This window comes from Natator depressus, chromosome 6, assembly GCF_965152275.1.
Source record: "Natator depressus isolate rNatDep1 chromosome 6, rNatDep2.hap1, whole genome shotgun sequence".
NCBI classification, from domain to species: Eukaryota; Metazoa; Chordata; order Testudines; family Cheloniidae; genus Natator; species Natator depressus.
Window position 1 is genome coordinate 69,208,249 of NC_134239.1, and position 23,663 is coordinate 69,231,911.

The 23,663-nt window shown below is 42.1% G+C and overlaps 1 protein-coding gene across 1 annotated transcript in view; it reads left to right on the forward strand.

Moving 5' to 3' along the window:
- The window catches only part of LOC141989222 (cytosolic phospholipase A2 epsilon-like), a 54,071-nt gene that overhangs the window by 19,677 nt on the left and 10,731 nt on the right, over positions 1 to 23,663 (forward strand). The window contains exons 4-13 of the mRNA XM_074955657.1: positions 3,440 to 3,576; positions 8,527 to 8,658; positions 9,937 to 9,977; positions 12,537 to 12,579; positions 13,446 to 13,503; positions 15,136 to 15,302; positions 15,421 to 15,507; positions 16,478 to 16,515; positions 19,616 to 19,763; positions 21,141 to 21,277. Of these exons, the coding sequence (XP_074811758.1) occupies positions 3,440 to 3,576; positions 8,527 to 8,658; positions 9,937 to 9,977; positions 12,537 to 12,579; positions 13,446 to 13,503; positions 15,136 to 15,302; positions 15,421 to 15,507; positions 16,478 to 16,515; positions 19,616 to 19,763; positions 21,141 to 21,277 (988 nt within the window). The remainder of the gene's footprint in view (positions 1 to 3,439; positions 3,577 to 8,526; positions 8,659 to 9,936; positions 9,978 to 12,536; positions 12,580 to 13,445; positions 13,504 to 15,135; positions 15,303 to 15,420; positions 15,508 to 16,477; positions 16,516 to 19,615; positions 19,764 to 21,140; positions 21,278 to 23,663) is intronic.

Genomic DNA, 23,663 nt, shown 5'->3' on the forward strand with positions numbered 1-23,663 from the left:
TTTTGATTACAGTATGGAAGCAAAATGGCTTGGTCTTGGGACCCAGTTTGGCTCCCCAACTTCCTCAGGAACTGAAATATTACAGTATATTGTGTAGCACAGAAACTACCAGCATACACATACGTACAGTAGAAAAGAATAAAGACAGCATTGCCTGCCAGGCCACACTGAGGAAAAAAATACATGAGCCAGGGTGAAAGTAACACAATGGCAGGGCAGATAATTGTATATTTCAGAGGACTCTCCAGTACATACCCAACCAATTTAATAAAGCCAATATAACCGGTCTGAAGGAATACATAGTACCAAGCTGCATCTCTACAAAGATAGGTAAATCCTAACATGATATGCATGTAGCCAAAACCACCGTGGGCAATGTGTCTCACTTTCTATAGAAGAGTTTTGTCAAACACTGGTCATATTGACCAAGAATTGAATTATTACCCAGATTAAAAAGACGTGCTTTGCACATAGAAGATTGCAACATGGAATCTGGAGACAGCATGGAGTCACACATAAAAGACCAAATTTTATTTTTCCCATACTGTAGTATCCTGCACTTACTCTGGGACTATGAAACAGCAATGCTGGCACATTAAATCAGAAGTGTTTCATCAAGGGCTCTTTTAAACTCTTATGCATATCAACTGACATAAGATAATAAGGTTATGGGAAGAGGCTGCAAAATAGTATCAAAGTGAAAGTTTTAAATACACAGCTTTGCTAGTTAGCTCAAATCTATTGTCAATATTTAAGTCCCTTCATTTCTGGTTTTTATTGTTTTTAAATTTCCTGTGAATTTATCAATGTTTAATTCAAAAAGTGGGTGAAAATCAGAGCAAAAATTAATGTCACCATTTTCTGGGTAAATGTCAGGGTTAATACTGGGGGATAGGAGGACAGGAAAAAAGCAACACAGAGAAAAGTAAGAGTTTATTGTTTATAAAACCATTATCTTTAATCCACATTACAAAAATTAAACTTCTTTTTAAACAAAAACAGTTTACTATATTTTGACTTGAAGAGTTGCCCTTGATGTAAGGGGCTTCAGTGTGAATTCCTGGGTAATGTAGGCTCACAGTGGCTTTTCCAAAGTGTTTTTTTTCCCAAGGCTTTTTCCACTGTCTCAGAAAAGGCTCTTTCCTGCAGCCCAAAATGGTTGCTATTACCTGAAGGACACCAGAGTCAATAGTAATTGTACAGAACCCCCATCCCCAAGTTGTCATCTTTCCTGTCACAGAGGTGGGACACAGGGGCTGGAAGCCAGAAGAGAGCCGATCCCAATCACTGAGACACGGAGCCATCAGCAACAGGTCCTGTTTCCTTTTACCGGCCCTGGGGCAGGAAGGGCTCTGTCTGGCGGGTGAAGCAGATGGGGCTCTGTGCCCTGGCGTTCATCTCCAGATGGTGACATGTCTCTAGGCCCAGATACTCACAAGGCAAAAGGGCCAGGGAGTGCCCAGTGCATTGGGGGGAGCAGGGTGGGGGGAGTTCCTGACACTAATGGGGGGAGCCCACAGGGGTGGGAGCCAGTGGGGGGAAAGGCTTGTCTCATAGTCACTTGCTTCCCTGCTGCGCAGCTACAGCAGCCACCCCCGGCACTTACCCTTCTGTGCAGATGCACACTGTGCTGTCTCCCAGGGAGTCTCCAAGGAGGGAGCCCAGATCCTGGTAGTTCAAGCGGGGATAAAATTTGGGTCAAAAGGAGCTGTCTATAAATTACATAATATATTAGAGGTGAGTGGGGCCTTAACTTTCCGTACTTGTTTCAGTGTTACTAAGTGTTACAAGGCAGTGGGTCAGACTTGAAAATTACTCAAAAATATGTTATGTAGTTTATGGCCACCCTCAAAGCAGAAAAATCCAAAACCTGGGAATTTTTGGAGGTTTTTGGTTAAAACAGAAAACAAAGGGCCCTAAATATATGTTATTGGTAGCTTGATGGTAGCTTTAGAAAGCTACAATTTAAATACAGCTATGAGTCAGCATTGTATTTGTGGCAAAGAGAATCATGATAACAGTCTTCAAGTATATTGCAGCGAAGGAGATTTTAGGTCTGGTCTACGCTACAGGCCTACAACTAAGTCTCTCAGGGGTGTGAAAAATCTACATGCCCCAAGTGACGTAGTTATAGCAGCCTAACCATCCGTGTGGACAGTGCTCTCCTGCTGACATAGCTACCGCTGGAGGTGGATTAACTAAGCCGATGGGAGAGAGCTCTCTCCCATCAGTTTAGAGTGTCTTCATGACCGCGCTACAGCAGTGCAGCTGTGTAGATGTGCCCTTTGACATTAGGAGAAACTTCTTAATTATAAGAGAGACAAGGTGGGTGAGGTAATAGCTTTCATTGGACGAACTTCTGTTGGTGAGAGAGACAAGGCTTTGAGCCATACACAGCTTTTCTTCAGGTCTGGGAAAGTTACTCCCAGCGTCACTGCAAAATGCAAGGTGGAGCAGATTGTTTAGCATAAGTATTTAGCGCAAGTTGTAAGGGACCATTCAAGATAGAGTGGCCTGTTAATACCTCTGCAGTTGTAGGACAAAAAGAGGGGGCTAGTGGGTTATTATTATTGACTAAGCCATAAATCCAATGTCTCTGTTCAGTCCACGATTCGTAGTGTCTCGCAGAATAATGAATTTAAGCCCCCAGGCTTGTCTTTTGAAAGCATTGTGCAGGTTTCCTTTGAGGATGAGGACTGAGAGGTCAGAGCGATCGCTTTGTGAAAAGTGTTAATCCATAGGTGATAGGGTGTTTTTGTCTTTTATCATTTTCCTGTGAGTTAACGGGCCGTTCTACCTTGCTGCAACTGAAGTCAATGAAAGCTGTGCTCTGGACATATAAAGTGCTATATAATTCTAAGTACTATGAAAAACCAGCTCCTGGGCATTTCAAATTGGGCACCCAATTGGGACACTTTTACTTCAGTCGCTGTGTGTCTCAGTTCCCCATCTGTAAAATGGGGGTAATAGCATCCCTTAATCACACAGAGGTGATGTTAAAAATAAATTAATTCAATTTTGTGAAGCACTCAGACAATATAGTGGTGGCAGGGGTTCTGTGGGAAAATAGATTTCAGAGTAGCAGCCATGTTAGTCTGTATTCGCAAAAAGAAAAGGAGTACTTGTGGCAACTCTAGCTCACAAAATCTTATGCTCAAATAAATTTGTTAGTCTCTAAGGTGCCACAAGTACTCCTTTTCTTTTTGTGGGAAAATAGTTTGTGATCATGAAATTAAAGACTGCATCACAATGCATATGCACATGAGAACTGAATTAAGGCACAGGCCCATTGCTGAGAAGTGTTATATATAAATTACCCTAATCTCTGTCTTTAAATAAATACAATTTAATTTTAGTGCAGTGCACTAATTTCTTCAGTGCCGCTTAAGACGGGGAGTATTGATACATTAACAGTTATGCTGTACCTCTTTTTATACAGTAAGCCATTCTGACTGCTACGTCAGCCTGCAGTTGCCAACAGCTACATGTGAAAAGATCCAGACCAAAACCGTCAACGACTGCAAAAACCCAGTGTGGAACGAAACATTTTACTTCAGGATCCAGAGTCAGATCAAGGTAAGAAACTGAGAATTCCCCTCTTTCAGCAGCCTGGAGATTTGTTACCACTTAAGCAGAAGTAGGATTTTCAAGTCTTCTACAACCTACAGTTTAACACCCCAGATGATTAAAATACCCCCAGTAAAACTCTTTTGAGGTCACTTTCTCATTTTTGATAGCCATTGGTTTGGATAATTCATATTTTAAGTATCCGGGGTGAATTAAGAGAGCTAAAATTCATTCTTAATAAAGAAATTGTTATTTTTCTGAGTTAATAAAAACTACACTAGTAAACAGGAGCTACAAAATTCAGGCTTATTCTAAAACTCCATTACCACACAACCCCCTACAGGCACTGAATGACAACATGCTCTGTGTAACATGGAGGGAAACAGTGTATCCTCATAACAAATTCAGTTATCCTAGGAATTGTTACCTAACAATAAGTGCTGGTAAATATTCAGAATTTTGACCCCATAGGAAATTCTCATATTCTGACATTTCTTTTAATTCCAAATAAAGGGGCGGGGGGTCAAAATATTGACTTTTTTTGGTGGCATGGAAAGTTCCAAAGAAATGTGGTTCGGAAACGCTGAAATGAAACATTTGCACATTTCCACAGCAAAATGTTTCATTTCAGTTTGTTGAATGAAATCAAAACATGTTGCTTCAGCTTGGCTCAACATTAGTCTGTGTCCCCCTGTTAGCCGATGGCCAGGGATGTTTGGTGAGGTGCCAGCTATGCCCGTTTTATACCATCCGTGACTTTAACCGCTAGGACGCACTGTCCCTTCACGGCGGGCAGCCCGGGCTAGGCTGACGGATGCCCCAAGGTCCTAACCACCCGTGACTTTAACTGCTAGAGCTCAGAGCTCCTTCGCAGCGGGCAGTCAACACTGACTGACAGGTGCCCCAATGGCAGCACTAAGAGCCTCTCCACACCCGTGACTTTAACTGCTAGAGCTCAGAGCTCCTTCGCAGCGGGCAGTCAGGATTGACTGACAGGTGCCCCAAGAGTTTGCCCCGTGGAGGCGGCACAACTCAACGCTAGGCTCTTAGTACTCTCACCTAATGGCCAGGCTTTATAGCCAAAACGGCTGAGGTTCTTTAATTGTGTTGGCTGCTTTACAGTAAACCAGAGAAACAAGTCAGGCTTATGCACAAATGGTTACCAAAATTTATTAAACTAGATTCTAATCATGTGGTTACAAAATTGCTAGTGCCTACTTATTTAAATGTAGAGATGTTACACACACAAACAAGTTACAAAACTGAAGCTACAATCCCAAAGAAAGAAAACAAAGTATAGAGCTCTATTTCAAAATATGTGTACACTAAAGATAGGAGATCAGGTGTGGGTGCTTCTTACCCTCCTTGCATCTCTCGATTCCAGCGGTGCCAAGCCAGGATCGGTCACTCAATTCCGCGGAAAGACGAATAAGGGACAAGGCTTAGGGACCCTCTTAGCTGCAGAAGCCTTGGGAGGCTGTCACTTATCTGACCAGCAGATAGATAGTGAAAAGCACTCAAAAATCATGGTGCTGTAGGTCCCCTACTTATACCGCTGTACTCCTTTATTCTCTTTCTCCTTTCTTATGCCAAATTGGGGCTGGTCTGTCTGGGCGACGCCAGCTCTCGCAAGAGTAGTTCACACTTGCAAGGGAGAGAAACAATAAGTTTCGACTACCAGACATTCCTTTTATTAGGGTAAATATTTTCCCACCTAGGATGTTGGTGTGTGTGCATCATGCTGTTTTAATAGGGGCTAAGAGCCATGTCTGTCACAGCGCTTCTGCCTGCTGTGAGCCCAATTGTTGTATATGTTCCCAGTGGCACATTGTAGCAGCACACCTGTGCTTCTCTCAGCTTCAAAGGCTGTGCTGGAATTCATGTTAAGTGCCCTGTGGTTTTTTTTTTTTGGCTCCCGTGTGTTTCCAGCAATGCTGGTCTGGGGGGGGGGCTGGCTGTCTGGCTACATTACATTTCCACAGCAAAATGTTTCATTTCAGTTTGTTGAATGAAATCAAAACATGTTGCTTCAGCTTGGCTCAACATTAGTCTGTGTCCCCCTGAGCTACTGCAGTGCCTTATGGGAGTAGTAATTTTGGTGTCTCATGCCCCCATTCTCCTAAAAGGGCCAAAAGCCCCAGCAGGATGGCATCTCCCCATATGCATCATGCTTGTTCAACCAGGGTGAGTCTTCAGAGCATCATGGGAGATGGAGTCTAACCAGGAAGTCCAGTCCATAGAGGAGAATGGAGGTGCAAGGCACCCAAACTACAAATCCTATGAGGATTGCAGCAGTTCAAGCAAATTAATGTTGAAGATTAATGTTGAATTAAACATTTCATTTAGATTTTTCCTAAAAGAAAATACAAAACTCCAGAAAAATCTAAATTTTCCCACAAAAGTTTTGATTTTGTGGAAACCACATTTTTCATAAAAACAAAAAACAACCAAAAAATAAACAACCCCCAAAAACATTTTGATGAAGAATTTCCAACCAGGTCTATTAACTACTACTGAATTGACTGATTCTTTGGTGGATGTTATATACACTAATGTTTTATCTACTCAATGCCTGACAAATTTTGAACCATTAAAGCATTGAGATTCCTCAGAGATTTTTACTTTGCTGTTCTATCTGCCATCAGAGTGATTCAGTCTCAGAACAGAATGCACTCCATTCAGCCATGAAGCTGAGCCGGGAGGCCTGAATTGGTGAATTGTGTGCATTACAACTAAACTGACAAATATGTAAGCCAGAAAAAGGGTAATGTGGGAAAGCTAGTTGTATTGGGATAGAGAGGCCAGTGACTAGTGTCACATAAGGAACCTAATTTCTACAATGAATGTAAGTTCCCATATACATTTTGCTCTCAACAGAGGGTGGTGTTCTTTTATCCATAGAATACTCTTGCTGGAGAAGCCAGCACCACTGGTAAGTTCTGTCAGCTGAACTGCAGTGATTCAATGAATTTACAATTGCCAAATACTATGCTATATGTTGTCTCATTGTACTCATTTTTATACCATATCTATAATCTTAACAAAATTACTCTGTCAGAAGAAAATAACAATCTACAATTTATTTATTTTTTGCATATTGGTGTTTTTAAATGTTTATTAAATGACCAAAGGGATTCCAAGACCCAAATCTTTAAAAAACCAGCTAAGGTAGTAATGACACTTCAATTAACTGATGGTGAAACTACATTGTTAGAATAGTAACAATAACACTTAAAAGTTATATGCCACTTCTTACGTTCAAAGTGCTTTATAAATATTAACTAGTTAAATATTATACTAACCAACTGTCGGGACATTTAGTTATTAAGAAATAAATATATGAAAACCTGGAAAATTTAAAGTTAAGGTTAAAGATCAAGTTAAAAATATCAAACATTTACAAGTCAAAAATGTTATAGTGTAGGTTAAAGCCTTTGTTAGCAGCTTGGTATCAAGCTAAAGTGCTGGGTAAACTGCAGGATATTTGGAATATCTCTTTAGTAAAAGGTATTTAATTTTACAGCACACAAATGTCATGTAAATATAATTTCCTTATATGTGACAACAAAAGATGTACTTGGTATTGCTGTGCAGTTAGGCATAATAATATAAAATCCCCACATACAGCATTAGAATTACATTTAGTAGGTACTTTACAGTAGTTATTACTATGTCATCTGCATGCTGATGTCTAGAAAATAAACCACATATTCTTATTACAGATTACATGGCATTTGCTTTGGATCACTCTACCACTCAATGTAATTTGACATTAAATGAATTCTTACGGTAATCACTGCTACACAATTCATAGGCAGTGTTCACCTGCCTGCTCAGTGAGACTGTATCAGTTCGACCAAGTATGTGGCCCTGAGCTTTGTGCTAGAGGACAGCTTTTGCTCTTTAGTTACAGGCTACCCATAGCGGTCCTTCCCCTGGTCACACTGAAGTCAATAGCATCATTTGCATTGATGTCAATGGGAGCAAAATGGAGCCCAATATATGTGGCCTGTAACTTAGAGGCAAATCCTTCCCCCTCTTCCACAAAGTGAAAAGTCCCATATGCAATGAAACTGGTGTGTTCATACTGCACAGGAGCGGGATTTGTGGGGGCATGGGGCCCTATACAGTCCCATGCAGTGGAGGTTGGGCATGTGGCCAGCGCACCCACCGTCATGCAGATCCACCAATCATTTCCCCCTGTCCAGCATGGAATGCAGGAGCAGCTGGGATTTGGCTTCTAATGAATTTTCTAGATTCCTTCAGGTTTTCCATTGTCTCTCTCATGATATCTTTCCTATGCAGGGGGTGACAATTAGGTTCCTGGCTGTCATGAAGTGCTAATATCTGACAATTCATTGGAGGGGCCTGACTTCTTGCCTATGCTGTGGAAACAGAATGAATTCACTCAGATATCTAACTTATAGCATTTAAACTGAACTGGGGAGGAAACTGTATTACTTAGATTTTGAATAGGAGTACTTGTGGCACCTTAGAGACTAAGAAATTTATTTGAGCATAAGCTTTCGTGAGCTACAGCTCACTTCATCGGATGCATACTGTGGAAAATATAGAAGATGTTTGTTTTTATACACACAAATCATGAAAAAATGGGTGTTTACCACTACAAAAGGTTTTCTCTCCCCCCACCCCACTCTCCTGCTGGTAACAGCTTATGTAAAGTGATCACTCTCCTTACAAATAAATTGGTTAGTCTCTAAGGTGCCACAAGTACTCCTTTTCTTTTTGCGAATACAGACTAACATGGCTGCTACTCTGAAACCTTAGATTTTGAATAGATTTCTTCATAGCTGGATATTTGCAAAATTTCTGTATCCCTTCAATTTTCTTCCTCTCCTCGCACAAGGTAAAAATAGACTATCCCCAGGAGTCCCTGCTTCCTGGGCTCTGTGAAAGCAAGAACGCAGGATTCCTAAACTCCCTCATTTCCCTTCCCAGAACGTGCTGGAGCTGAGTGTCTACGATGAGGATGCCGTTACCCAGGACGATCACCTCTTCACTGTGTACTTTGATGTAGCTAAACTTCCACTTGGAGAAAGAGTTCTCATGTACTTTAAGACTGACCCAAAGGTGAGGTCTGAAATAACAGGCAGGGCTGGGTGAGAAAAAGACCCTTGCCTGGGTTTCCTGCCAGCTACTCATAGAATATAGAATATCAGGATTGGAAGGGACCTCAGGAGGTCATCTAGTCCCACCCCCTGCTCAAAGCAGGACCAATCTCCCATTTTTGTCCCAGATCCCTAAATGGCCCCCTCAAGGATTGAACTCACAACCCTGGGTTTAGCAGGCCAATGCTCAAAACACTACTACTATTTTTCCTTCCTATGTAAAGGATTGGCCAGCTATTCCTCCAGTATGTCTCAGCTACCGCACAGTAAAACTGTTTCACCATTAGAGCAGTTTGGCCTCAGCATACTTGGCCAGTGGAGCATGGCAAACATATGATGCTCTTGGCAAAGACCCTTTCTCCTGGTCTGGCCACCAAGAATGAACCTCCCAGAGACGGTCAACCCCAATGGCTGTAATCAGACATCCATTGTTTGAGCTTTCCATTGACCCAGCAACTGTGTCATCTAGATCTGGTGCTAGTCTAAACTCAGCTAAAAATTATATACTCGGACACAATTTTCAAATACTGGCATTTGAATAAGATTTCTAAATCCCACATTTGGTCACTTAAATTGGCATTTAATAACATGAATTCCCATTTAAAAGGTAAATACAGGATCTAAATATATTTAAATATCCATATTTGGAAGACTGGGCTCTGTAGTTCACAAAAATTTTCTAAATGATTACATTACAATATCACGTATAGCTGAAATGGAGAGTCATACAGCAGGAAAGCTTAGCATCTAGACATCTGGCCATTGTCTTTATGTTTAAACAAATATCGCTGGCATATTGGCGCTGTTGCTGCAAATATAAGGAACATTGGGCAGGAGAGTTAACAATGTCCCTGAATCATTCAGTAATAGCAGTTGTTTTTAAACGTTCCTCAGAGAGGTCAAAGATATGAGGTAACAGGACATATAATCCTGTTAACCTTCCCATATTAATAGCAAGAGCAGCTACTGGGTAGTAGAATAATGTCAAGAACATAAAAATTAAGACCCTAGAAGATGAAGCAAACTGTAAAGTGACTGATTTTACACCAAAAAACAAAAGTGCAGAAGCTTCATAGAGTTTTAGGCCAGAAGGGACCATTAGAACATCTCATCTGACCCTCTATATTTCACAGGCCATTAAATTTCACCCACTTCCCCCTCTGTTGCATACCAGAGGACTAACCCTGTAGGGAGAGAATAGCATATAGTGACATCACTCTTTTCTATTTTTTCTTTTTAGGCACAGGAGGAACTAGAAGTAGAATTTACCTTGGAGAACATGTAAGTGAAATACAAATTAATTAGAAGATGCAAAAATTCAGAGAGTAACAAACCAGCAATTGGAAACCTGCTTCATATAATTGTTGCCTCCAAAGGAAATTGCCAGACCCATTGGATCCAGATCTCAGTAAATTCCCCACTGGAATCATGTATACAGCTTATCTGTATCAGCAGAATCTGGCAGTTTGTTCTATAATCTGATCACCTTTAATGTGAAGAAATTATTCCTGGCATTGGTGAGTCTCAGCACAACATCAATTTGTGGCCTAGGTATACTCTTCAGAAGACTTGTTTGTATCAATCTTTTCATGTATGCTCAAGCTCAGATGTGGTGGAAAATCTCTTGACTCGTACTTGTAAATCGAATAGTTTGGTTAATTTTTCATCCTAATTCTTACTCAGAAAGCTGAGAATCCTTTGATTGCTCCCCACAGCACTGCTTCAGTCCTAGAAATTTTCTCCCCTATATACTAAATTGAATAATAATAATAAAAATTAATAATGATAAATAAATAGTACAACATAGCTTTTTTCATCCATAGATTTCCATATGATAGGTGGGACACGTTGAGGTCACTCTCCTGCTTTAAATAGCTTTGCATACAGTGGGAACCCTTTGTTTCCAAACTTAGTTCCCATGCCAGTCAGTGAAAAAACATTGGTATTCCAGGATGGATTCCACTACCAGGTGACTTGATGACAGGACCTTGCAGCCATAACTCAAAGGCTAGTTGTAACATCCTCAGGAAGCCTTCCCAGGAAAATGGGAGATTAGCCTCTTCAAAGGCCTATTGTTCTGTCTAATGACTCCTCCTCACAGCAAGCCATCTAGAGCAGTGGTTTTCAAACTGCGGGTCACGACCCAGGACTGGGCCACGGACTGTAAGGCACTGGGTCGTGGCAGCTCTGGTCAACACCACCAACCAGGCCATTAAAAGTCCCGTCGGCGGTGCTGCCCAGCTAAGGCAGGCTAGTCCCTACCTGTTCTGACATTGTGCTGCCCCCTGGAAGTGGCCAGCAGCAGGTCTGGCTCCTAGGTGGGGGGGCTCCGGGGCTCCGCGTGCTGCCCCTGCCCTGAGCACTGGCTCCCCACTCCCATTGGCCGGTTCCCTGCTAATGGGAGCTGGGGGGTGGTGCCTGTGACTAGAAGCTGGACCTGCTGCTGGCCACTTTTGGGGCGCAGAGTGGTCTGCAGTGCTAGGACAGGCAGGAAGCCTGCCTTAGCACCCCCACTGCGCCACTGACTGGGAGCCGCCCGAGGTAAGCCTGTGCCCCAACCCCGCACCCTAACCCTCAGCCCTGACCCCACCAGACCCCCTTCCTGTACCCCAACCCCTCATCCCTGGCCCCACCCCAGAACCTGCACCCCAGCCCAGATCCCTGACCATCGGCCCCACCCCAGAACCTGCCCCACCCCTGAGCGCCCCCCAAACCCAGAGCCCCCTCCTGTATCCCAAACCCCTTATCCCCAGCCCCACCCGAGGGCCTGCATCCCCAGCCAAGAGCCCTGACCCCCTGCCACACGCCCAGAGCCAGGACAGGCAGGAAGCCTGCCTTAGCACCCCCGCTGCGCCACTGACTGGGAGCCGCCCGAGGTAAGCCTGTGCCCCAACCCCACACCCCAACCCCCAGCCCAGAGCCCCCTCCCACACCCTGAACCCCTCATTCCTGGCCTCACCCTGCAGCCCTCAGCCCTCACCCCAACCCTCTGCCCTAGCCCTGAGCCTCTCCCAAACCCCTCATCCCCAGCTCCGTTGAGTCACGGGCATCAACAATTTTCTTCAGCTGGGTAGCCAGAAAAAAACGTTTGAAAACTACTGATCTAGACTGATTGCATTCTGACTGGTGGGTGTTCCCCAGGTGTAAACCCACTTGTAATTGATACATAGTCAATATTCCTAACTTCAGATACAGAAATGATACATGTATACAAATAGGATAATCATATTCAGTAAATCATAACCTTTCCAGTGATATCTCACATGCCTTATCTTGCCCAAAATACATCTTAGTTATGCCATAACCACATCATAACAATATCTCTATGAAGAATATGGGGGTGTAGTGTCACACTTAGAATCAGGACACTTCCCAGCATGTATATCCTGGTGGACTAGCATAATGTTGGTAGATTAAATGTATTTAACAACATGGACTGTCCTGAGAGGTGGAATTTAACTGGCTAAACTAAGATTCTAATTTACAGGGGTACAGGACTGTGATAGCAGTGTGAAAAACTACTTAGCCCCAAGCATGATTGAAATTGTTTTTAAAGTGTGATTACTTCATATCAGTCAGTTTTAGCACAATGGTCAGGCTCTGCTTAGAAGACCCCCAGAACAAGAATAACAGGAGCTGTAACAGCTGTGCATAGTCAAAGCAAGCATTGTGAGGAACTTTGCATCACATGGCTACCACCGTTACTCTTGTTGCCTGGTCTTCGCTATCACTCCCAACACTTCCATATGAGTGACAAGCAAGATAAACATCTGGGGGAAAACGAGTGGTCATTTGATTTAACCTAGCAGTGAAATATGTATTTTTCATTTTCTTTCCTAGTTCAGGCCCTCCTGAAGCCATCGTAACCAATGGAGCACTAGTGGTAACTTTTTGTTCTGTGATCTTTCCTGTCCTATAGCAATACTGGTAATATAGGTGGGACTAGAGAAGCTGTGAGCAGCTCCACAGTCAGCAGGCCAACACCCTCTCTTTTCTGATGAGATAGGCTGGGAATGAAGTAACTATGATTTCTCTGCTATTGCGGCTTCACACTATTTCTTAGAGAGTACATCCTAGAGTATTCCATGATAGGAGAGGCTCTGACTGGAGTAGCTGTGAGTTACCTCAAGCCAGTACACTTCCAGAAATGTACGGAGTAACTCCTACTTGCAAAAACTGGAAGTGGTATGATTGGGATCCCCCTCACAGCTAGTTCACCCGCTCCGGTCCCTACAGTGGGAGCCGCTGAGATAGGTGTAGCTATCAGCTCCCCTCAGACATCAATCTACCATAATTTCTTACAGTGACATAGGAACTACTGCCACTAAAACATTCATAACAATATTTTAGACAAGGGCTGTTTCCACCAATGACTCCTGTGCTCTCAGTAGATTTCTCTCATTAAGGTTTTGCCTCGTTTGGTCTTTTGTGTCCCCGTTAGGACACTAAAAGTGCTGCCATTTTGCGTCCTGACACACTTAACTCTAGACACCATTTAGTTTGTCATCAGCCCTCACTGATGACTAGATATAACTCCCCCAGAGCCTTTCACTTTCACTCATCCTTGACTAGAAGGCTTACTGCCGAGCAGTGCCAGGCAATTAAGCTCTTCCAGGGACTGAGAGTGCTGCCTGCACAGTGTTCAATCCCCATAGCCAGCTCAGATAGTAATAGATTAGGATAGTTAATGTAATCTCAAACTGAGACATTCTCTGTGATGAGTTGTTTTATTGTTCTTCTCTGTTACAGTCTCGTGCACTTTGCTGTTTGGAAGTTCAGGTGGATGAGAAGAAGCGGCATAAATCAAGTAAGGTTATTGCTTTATTAACTGGCTGTTAAGAACCAGATACTTACCCTGCTATAGCGATGTGTGTTCTATAGATCATTACAATAAATGCATGGAATAAAATAATATTTCCAAATGATACAAACTTTTTAACAACTACTGAAAGATGCATGATCTCTGTTCTGGCTTACATTGACTCCATCACATACATCTATGTGGCTGTATGCAAAGAGACTACATTAAAACAACACTAAAGAGGAGATTTTAGTCACACAAGTGTCAGGACATTCAGAGTTATGTTTCTATGATAGTAGTCTTAATTTTGGTCCCTTGCATTAGCTGATGTATATTACAACACAGTTTTCATTAGCAAACACGAAATAATTCAAAGCCCTAAATTTTTGCATCTTTAATTACAGAAAGGAGCTCAGGGTCTTTGTATTGTATTATTTTAACCAGTATTATGAGATCATGCAATAAACAAATCCATTGTAGAGCATACATGCCATGGTGTGGAACTGGGGCAAGATCAAACACACAAACAAACAAAACCCATAAAGTTAGGCTCCTAAATCCAGATTTAGTGCAAGAACAATTTTCAGACGTGCTGAGCAGTCAGCATTAAGATGCTATAATAACCCATGCAAGAACTATAGGGAAGATTATTATAATACCAACTTATTGTATGTGAAGGAACTAAATATAAAGCAAATGGACCCAAAGAAATTAGTCTATGAGTCATTTAACTAGAACTCTTGGTTAGTGTGTATGATAAAAAATGCTATAGTAGAAATTTGCTTCACTGGTCTATAGTGCACAAAAATTTCCATTAAAACCGCATGTGTATGAACCCCTTCAATACAAATCTCCTTCTTATCCTAATTTCAGCTACATCCCACCTACGTATATCGTTTGTCAAAAATCTTGCTTGATTATTTTAATCCCTTTGATTCAAATATTTTTGATGTCTCCATGACATATTGAATACGTCGCTCTGTATTATATGGCCTATATTTTAAAAAGTGATGGTGATGTTAATGTTAAACTGAAGACATCTGAAAAGGACCTGATTTTCAGTGGGCATGTGTGCAGTACTTCCTAAAAGTCAGGCCCCCTCAAGGTGTCTCAAATTGGGTACCCAGAATCAGGCATCACTTTTGAAAATGTAAGCCTATGTGTTTTGAGAGAGAAAAGAGCTTATTTCATACATTACAATCATGGAACAAGGACAATAAAATACAGCATGCTGCGGAAAAGCTTTGAAGAAATTGTTTAGTGTATCATACAGACACTTATTACTACACACAGAAGTTGACTATTTTATGCAGATCACATTTAGTATTAAGAGTTTAGTAGATGAGCTACAGCTGTGAACTGGAATTAACTACGTCTAGTTTTTTTAGTATGAAAAAGCATGGTAGTTATTTTCCATGAGCATTAGTTCTGTCACACTTGTATACATTAGGTTTCCTGTTGTTTTTCTGAGTAGTAGGTTTCTTTCTAGTGGGATTATGTTTTTCTTGGTTTATTAAATAGACTCTTTGAATGCAATATAGAGAACTCCTAAGTGTTTTCTTAAATTTGATCACGTAAGCATAATTTTGCAGTCAGATAATATTAAGGTTCTCTGTGTGCTTTGTCTTTTTCCTTCAGGGAAAGACCTCTCCCTTACAGTGAAAGGTTCCCACGAAGGAACACAGTATCTTACACTGGGCCCTGATGCCATCATTAGCCCTTCGTTTCCTACCAGGTTCCACTATGTCAAGTATATGGAGCCAACACTGAATGTTATGCTACCGAAGAAGAAGCGTTACAATGCTGTATGTTATAACTGTCCTTTATAAACATAATAGTAACATGTAGATAACATGATCTATTTTGATGGGGGAGCAGGGTAACCTTTTCCTTTTTGTGCAAATAAACTTTTTTTCCCCCCAGCGTACCTGTACCTACATTATAAACACAGGCTCCCCTGTCATGATGCTGAATTCGCTCCCCATGGGAGAGAGAGTAACAGTAGCAGAGGTGAGTTCTGGCTGCCAACCTTTAGGAATTAACAGTGACCCATTAAAAAATTATAATGTAAGAATAAAGGGCTAGATTATCCCCTCCTGCAGAAAAAACCTGCAGGAGGGTACTAAGAGGGTGAAAAACTCTATGAATTTCTCCTCAGACCTTGGAGAAAGGAACTGCTTCCTTCTGCATGGAGCTGGGATCTGTGCTGCAGGGATGACTACTGCTTCTCAGGTTTCAGAGTGGTACCCATGTTAGCAAAAACAACGAGGAGTCCTTGTGGCACCTTAGAGACTAACACGTTTATTTGGGCGTAAGCTTTTGTGGGCTAAAACCCACTTCATCAGATGCATGGAGTGGGAAATACAGTAGGCAGGTATAAATACACAGCACATGAAAAGATGGGAGTTGCCTTACCAAGTGAGGGGTCAGTGCTAACGAGACAATTCAGTTAAGGTGAAAGTGGCCTATTCTCAACAGTTGACAAGAAGGGGTGAATACAAAGGGAGGGAAAAATCACTTTCGTAGTGATTTTGAGGCCAATGCAATCAAGGTGGTCCATTTCAAACAGTTGACAAGTTCTCACACCTTCTTGCTCCATCTCCACCTCCCATATACAGTTTGCTGAGCCCCTTCTGCACTGAGCAAGCATCCGTAAAGGGACATTTTGTGGGGCCAGTGAAGAGCGATGGTGCCACAGCAGTGTCTTTTCAGTGTCCAGATCTCCAAGAGACAATCTGGGCTGATGCTATTAAAAAAATACTGGTGGTGTGCAACTGTGTCTTGAACTGTCCTTTAAAAAGAGGAGAGGCAGGCTGGCCAGCAGGATTAGCAAGGATTCTCTTGGATTAGTGGGGGGACTCAATTTTGTGGCTGCTGTGTCTTGTTGGGGAGGAAATAAATCTCACTCTCAAGGCTGAAGGGAAGGAAGGAAAGCTTAAAACTATGATTGTACCTTCATAGTGACATTCTTGTTTTTCAGGAGAAAAGATTTGATCTGCATGTGAAGGCAGAAGACTGGTAAGAGCTCTTCTCCTGTTTCTTTGAGTGCTAGTGACATTGTCAGCCAAGCTTTGCCAATTTCTGCATTTGTAAAAAAAACAAACCTCTTTGGATTGAAAACTAGAATGTATTTTTTTAAAAGAATGCACAACACATACCCAGTATATGACACTGGACATTAGATAAAAGCTACATTAGACAGGGTAGCTAGCAATTTATGCACACACTGACTGATCTGTTGCCCACTTCCTTAGTGTTATCCATAACCTTATGTAAATATATAGCTTTGGCAGATTAAGATCCCAATTCAAGAAAGCATCCCTATTCGGGAGAGTACTAAAGTACCTACTTAAAGTTAAATACATTCTTGAGTCCTTTCCTGAATAGGGAGAGGCTTAAACATGTGCTTAAGTGCCTTCCTGAAGCAGGGTCTTAATCAATCACAATACAGCAAAGTTCATTCTTTTTCAGCATATGAAAAAGGCTTTTTTAGTTCTGTGTACAGCAGTCACTGCAGAATAGCACTCACAGGGGAGTCCCTCACCACCAGTGCCTTCTTGATCAACTGGTCTGACAGTAAGGACCAGTTTCTGCTGCTCAGTTTATGAAAATACCTCTGGGCTGCCAAACAATAAACTTATCTATAACTTTTAGAATGTGTAACTAATTTCAAAGCAGTCAAAAATTATACACCCACTATACCAAGCAGTTCCTTTTAGCGTTACATCTGCTTATTAATGTATTTATCTTCCAGCCACAGCAACAATAACAGCCCTGCATTACTGAGTTCACTAAATATAATCACTAAGGGGCAAACCCTTCCCAACTGCACTGAGCCCAAGTAGCTGGGTTCTGCAAGTGGGAAAAAGGAATTATCCCTCTGCTCCGGACCCTGGTTCAGCAGTGTAAAGTAGCTGCTCCGTGTTTACCAGCGCACTTCTAAGGCTGTCATAGCTCATGCTGTTGTAACCCACACACCTTCTGGGTGTGGTGTTCCATCCCATCTGGTGTCACCGAGATAGGGTGACCAGATAGCAAGTGTGAAAAATCAGAACGGGGGTGAGGGGTAATATAAGAAAAAGCCCCCAAAATCAGGACTGTCCCTATAAAATTGGGACATCTGGTCACTCTACACCAAGACCACTTGGAGAGAGATTAATGAGTCTCCTTCAGCCTTCATAAGGGCCATATGGCTTTTAGCTCATGCAGTAGAGGCTCATGCACTAAGCTCCGAGGTCCCAGGTTTGATCCCGACAATGACCGGGGTCTGCCAGTTTTACACTGTTCTCTCTCTCTCCCTGCCCCCGCTTCTGTCATGAATGTTCTGATGGATCTGAATAGTGATGGGTCCGTTGCGTCCAGCCTAGCCCTGTCCTGCCCCCATTCTTTGCTCTGTGAGCCAGTCCTTAGGATGCACAGCAGCTCAGATTCCCTGTATAGAGTCCACAGATCTCATCCTCTCCATGCAGCAGAACCTTACAAGTAGCATTGTACCAATGGCCCTCTGCTGCCACTGAGCTAGGGACAGGATTGTCCCTTAATATAGCGAGTGCAGCTAGATATGGGGATCTGCATCTGATGAGGAAAGGATAATCCTACCAATCACCATCAAAAACTATGTTAATATAAAATGAAAAATGGTGTCGTGCTGCATGACTTCTGATCTGCATGGCACACCAGCACTGGACTCTGCTGCAAATCGTGACTTCTGCACCAGCACAACATAGATTCAGAACGAGTTTGTATTGCATTAAATATTTAAATGAATATTACAATCAGTGCAGTGAACTTCTAAAATTGTTTATTGCAAGAGAAACCTTTTTATTCATTTCATAATGCAGCAGAAATTGCAGCTCCGATGCAGAATTTAGCACAGAAATAAGAAAGTTGTGTAGAATAATTTAAGTCCAGACTGTGGCAGACTACACAGGATTCTGCTTGTAACTAATATTTTGTTGACAAATTTTTCAAGCCGTTAGTCCAAAAGTTAATTTCATTTGAAATGCTGAAGAAAATCCACTTATCTGTTTCTGAGTTATCTTGGTGAAGGAAAAAAATGTTTTCTATACCCCTTTTCATCTTTGCACTTGGATAACTTTAAAACCAGTTTTGTTTTTAAAATTTAAATTTCACATGCCCATAATCTTCCTCTGTAAGATTGTGCTTTGCAATTTTTGACTAAAACTAGACATGAAAGAAATCCACAAGTGCTTAGCTATGAAAAGCCATGCTTGAGTAGGAGGGTTAGAGTTTCTAGAGTGAAATCCTGGCCCCACTGAAATCAATGACAATACTCCCATTGACTTCAATAGGGCTAGGATTTAAACTGGGGTTCTCAAACACGCGGCCCGCGGGGTTATTTTCTGCGGCCCACCAAGCTCCCGCCCCCTCCCCTCGCCTAACTCCAGGTGCTTCCCGCCGCCAAACAGCTGTTGCTGGCACTTAGAGCTTTCCAGGAGGGAGTGGGGAGGAGCAGGGAACCGTCCATTCAGGGGAGGAGGCGGAGAAGAGGTGGGGCGGGGCGGGGATTTGGGGAAGGGGTGGGAAGAGGCGGGGAAGGGGCAGGGCCTCATGAATGGGGTGGAGTGGGGGCAGGGGTAGCGAGGGGAGGGTATCAGCGATGCGGCCCTCGGGCCAATGCACTAGTCCTCATGTGGCCCTCGTGGTCATTTGTGTTTGAGATCCCTGATTTAAACCCTGTATCCTGTATGGACTGCTACCAGTAGAGGGCGCCATGATTACATGTTAAAAACGTAAATGTGATTCTGTGGTAGTATTTAGCCACAAGAGGGTGATGACACTCCACCAATTTTGCAGTCATCATTCAGGAGGCTCCTTTGAAAATTTGGCCTGTTAGGTTTTTAACCTTAGAGGTGAAGCAGAATTTCCACTTCAATAAATTGCAACAATATATAACTTTAGCTAATTTTAGAAAATAAAGTTAAAATATCTGCTAATACTGACATCATCCTCTTCTCTGCTTATTATATTACATCAACCTGATTATACAGGGTGTGGAAAAGCTTTGTCTGTACATATGTGTAAGATTTTCTGTAGTGTAAGTCCTGAAATTGACTAGGAATATTAATATATAATAAAAAGCATGTGTTTGTCCTAGTCCTTGTTCCTGCCCACAAGACCTAGATGTGCGCTTAGGTTATGACCTGTGTGCAGAGGAGAAGGATTTCCTGTGTAAAAGAAAGAAGTATGTTGCTGCTGCCCTGAAAAATGTTCTCCAGCTAGAAGAGGACCTGCAGGACCACGAGGTATGTGCAGTGGAATCCTGGGTGTCCGCTCCCTCCTTCCCTCGTGTGAGTGCTCAGCAAACTGGACAGCAACTGTGGCTAATAAACAAATAATAGCTGGAGCACATGCAACCCCAATAGCTAAGTGTTTCTGTTCCAAAAGACTCTTAAGTTATGTTTTTGTAAGTATAAAAATTATTGTTGTTGACACTTTTTCTGAACAGATGTATCCTCTCAGTCGTTTGGGAGGTAAACTTGAAAGCTGGGTTAGATAGTTGTCTGGTGAAGGTTTCCTCGATTTCCATATGGCTATGATGACAACACTGTGTGCAGCTCCCAAACTGTATTGGTTCACATACCACCTTCTTAAAACACTGCTGTGAAGTGACTGGATGGAACATTAAGCTTACATGCTGCCAGTGGTACACATACCAGAGTTTCAGAACCTCTGAATTCTCTGAGGCCAACTGCAAAGACCTCAGTTACTTAGCTAATTAAAGACTGCTGTATCTAAATGCAATCTGTGTCTCAGGAGTTTGTACGCTGCCGTGGCACATGTGAGACACACGTAACTCCTGGCCTGGCGTCTGCTTGCCCGGCAGAGGGTCCCAGTGCTGCAGAGGCAGCACAATGAGGTCTTTATAAGGAGGCATATGTGTCTCTCATATGTCTGGCCATTTGGAAACGTGTACACCATCTCCAGTTCTGGGGCTCATACCTGTATGTTCCATTCCGGACCATAAGTGGTCTTGAATGATAAATATCCATGCACATTAACTGAACTAATGAGCAAGTATTTAATGCATTGCTTGAATTCCATCAATTGTGGCATGGGTGATAAACCCCTTCAAGGGGGCTCAGTTAACCTCTCCAGTGAATATTTTTTAAAACACCTGCCCTCTGTTGCAAGCTTGTGAATTCCAAAAGCAAAATTTCTGTTCGTTTAAGTAACGTAATGATCCTGGGGGGGTGGGGAGAAGGTCCCTGTCAGGGTGATTAAACATTCCCTGAGCTGTATGAATTTTCTCACAGGTTGATAAGGGGATTTAAAAAAAGAAAGGGGGAATAGAATAGAATGGAGCAATGAGGAAATGAGATGGCTGGGGGTGAATACTACATTTCTTGCATGAATAAAAGCACCTGAACTTACTATGATTCCTGCCCTTCTCTATAGAGGCGTGGTTGACACACTGGATTTGGATCCATATCTGATTCCAAACTTACCCCGAGGAAAGATGTATTTGGATTTGCTGTTCCAGTTCTGATCCAATAAACAGAGAAAAAACTATGAAATGTTGGAACTGAACTGGGTCCAGTGTTCCGTTTCCAGTCCATTTCCAGTTCTGAGTAATCATGTGTGCTTGGTTTGCACTATCTTTCTGTCTTTGTGTTGAACAGATTCCAGTGGTGGCCATCATGACAACAGGTGGTGGAATGAGATCATTTACAACAACATATGGCAGTCTATTGGGTCTCAAGAAATTAAATGTCTTAGACTGTGCAACATACCTGAGTGGTTTGTCTGGCACGACATGGTAAGCAGGACTCAATCAGGGTTTTTATTTAATCTTTCTGTAAGATGTTGATACAAAGAGCTCTGGTAAAAAATATCATGGAGATGTTAATAGCAGCTCTCCATCATAAAGATTGTAATCCTATTTTTATTATGGAGAGCCAGTAGCCTCTCCATAAGTAAAGGTGCAACCAGCTTCTATTATAAAACCTTATTTTAGCCCTTCCCCATAAGTTGTCTTGACATTTTGGTTTGGTCTGAAAATTGCCAGAATGGCTGTGAAGATTCTGCAAAGTCTGAAGAAAATCTAACAAACTGCTTTTCAGTTACGGGTCATTAAATATTACCTTGATTTGAAAGTTTGACTTTGTCTAACATTTCTTTACCTGCCTCTTGCTCAAAATGATTTATTACATCTTCCAGCTTTCCATCTACTGCAGTTAAAATCCTTTAATAAGTTGCACCAGCTGTATTTGAAGAAAATGGGTAGTGTTAAGCACTGTTGTTAGGGATTTGTTGTTGTTTATAGCTTTGAGTCCAAACCTGTTTCCACGGTTGTCCGTTGCTGGTTGGAGCTACCACTACTACGAGGTGGGGCTGGTTGGCTGTACAGAGGAAGCATGGCAGTGCAGCGTGCATATTTGTCCTGTACACCATACATTTGGGATGGGATCAACTATCCCTCCCAGAGTTCCCTGGGGCAGTGCAGTGCCATTTCACCCTAAACATTGGTCTGTCTGTCTGACACCCTTTGGCCCAGTCTGGGCTGTAATAAGATAAATGATGGCCTTAAAGTGGGGTGGTAGCACCACTGTAGTTAAGATTGAGACTAGCTGAGGTGTGGCCTGCACTAGAAAGTTTAATCAGTATGGTTTAACAGCTGATTTTTCTAAGTGCTCTAAAATTCACATGCTTATTCTAATTGTCTAATATTTCCTTTTGTTTGTGTTAAACCTGCTGCCTATTAATTTCATTTGGTGACACCTGGTTCTTGTGTAATGAGAAGGAGTAAATAACACTTCCTTATTTACTTTCGCCACACCAGTCATGATTTTATAGACCTCTATCATATCACCCCTTAGTCATTTCTTTCCCAAGATGAAAAGTCCCAATCTTTGTTAATCTCTCCTCATATGGGAGTTGTTCCATACCCCTAATAATTTTTGTTGACTTTTTCTGAACCTTTTTCAATTCCAGTATATCTTTTTCGAGATGGGGTGACCACATCTGCACACAGTATTCAAGATGTGAGCATACCATGGGTTTATATAGAGGCAATATGATATTTTCTGTCTTATTATCTATCCCTTTCTTAATTATTCCCAATATTTTGCTAGCTTTTTTGACTGCTGCTGCACATTGAATGGATATTTTCAGAGAACTATCTACAATGACTCCAAGATCTCTTTCTTGAGTGGTAACAGCTAATTCAGACCCCATCATTTTATATATATAGTTGGTATTGTGTTTTCTAATGTGCATTATTTCCATTTGTCAACATTGAATTTCATCTGCCATTTTGTTGCCCAGTTACCCAATTTTGTGAGATCCCTTTGTAGCCCTTCGCAGTCTGCTTTGGACTTAACTATCTTGAATAGTTTTGTATCATCTGCAAATTTTGCCACATCACCATTTACCCCTTTTCCCAGATCATTAATGAATATATTGACTAGTAGTGATACCAGTACAGACCCCTGGGGGGACGCCACTATTTGTTTCTCTCCATTCTGGAAACTGACCATTTATTCCTACCCTTTGCTTCCTATCTTTTAACCAGTTACCGATCCATGAGAGGACCTTCCCTCTTATCCCATGATAGCTTACTTTGCTTACAAGCCTTTGGTGTGGGACCTTGTTTTCTGAAAATCTAAGTGTTCTATATTCCCTTGTACACATACTTGTTGACCACCTCAAAGAATTCTAGTAGATTGGTGAAGCGTTATTTCCCTTTACAAAAACCATGTTGACTCTTCCTCAACAAATTATTTTCATCGAGTTGTCTGACAATTCTGTTCTTTACTATAGTTTCATCCAGTTGCCAGGTACTGAAGTCAGACTTACTGGCCTGTAATTGCCGGGGTCAGCTCTGGAGCCCTTTTTAAAAATTGGCATCACGTTTGGTATCCTCCAGTCATTTGGTACAGAAATGACTTGCCCATCGTCACACAGAAACCCTGTAGTAAAGCCAGGATTTGAACCCATGTTGCTTATGGCCTAGGTCACTACGTTAACCACAAGACTACATTTTATCTCTCATTTTCCTCTCACAAGGCCAGCAAGATCAAATGGGTTGCTAATAATTAAGAAATGCATCCAGAACAGAGAGCCATATACTAAGGAGCGCCATAAAATTGATGCTGACTATAATGTGATGCCAGGATACTGTCATCAGTCAAAACTAACTTATA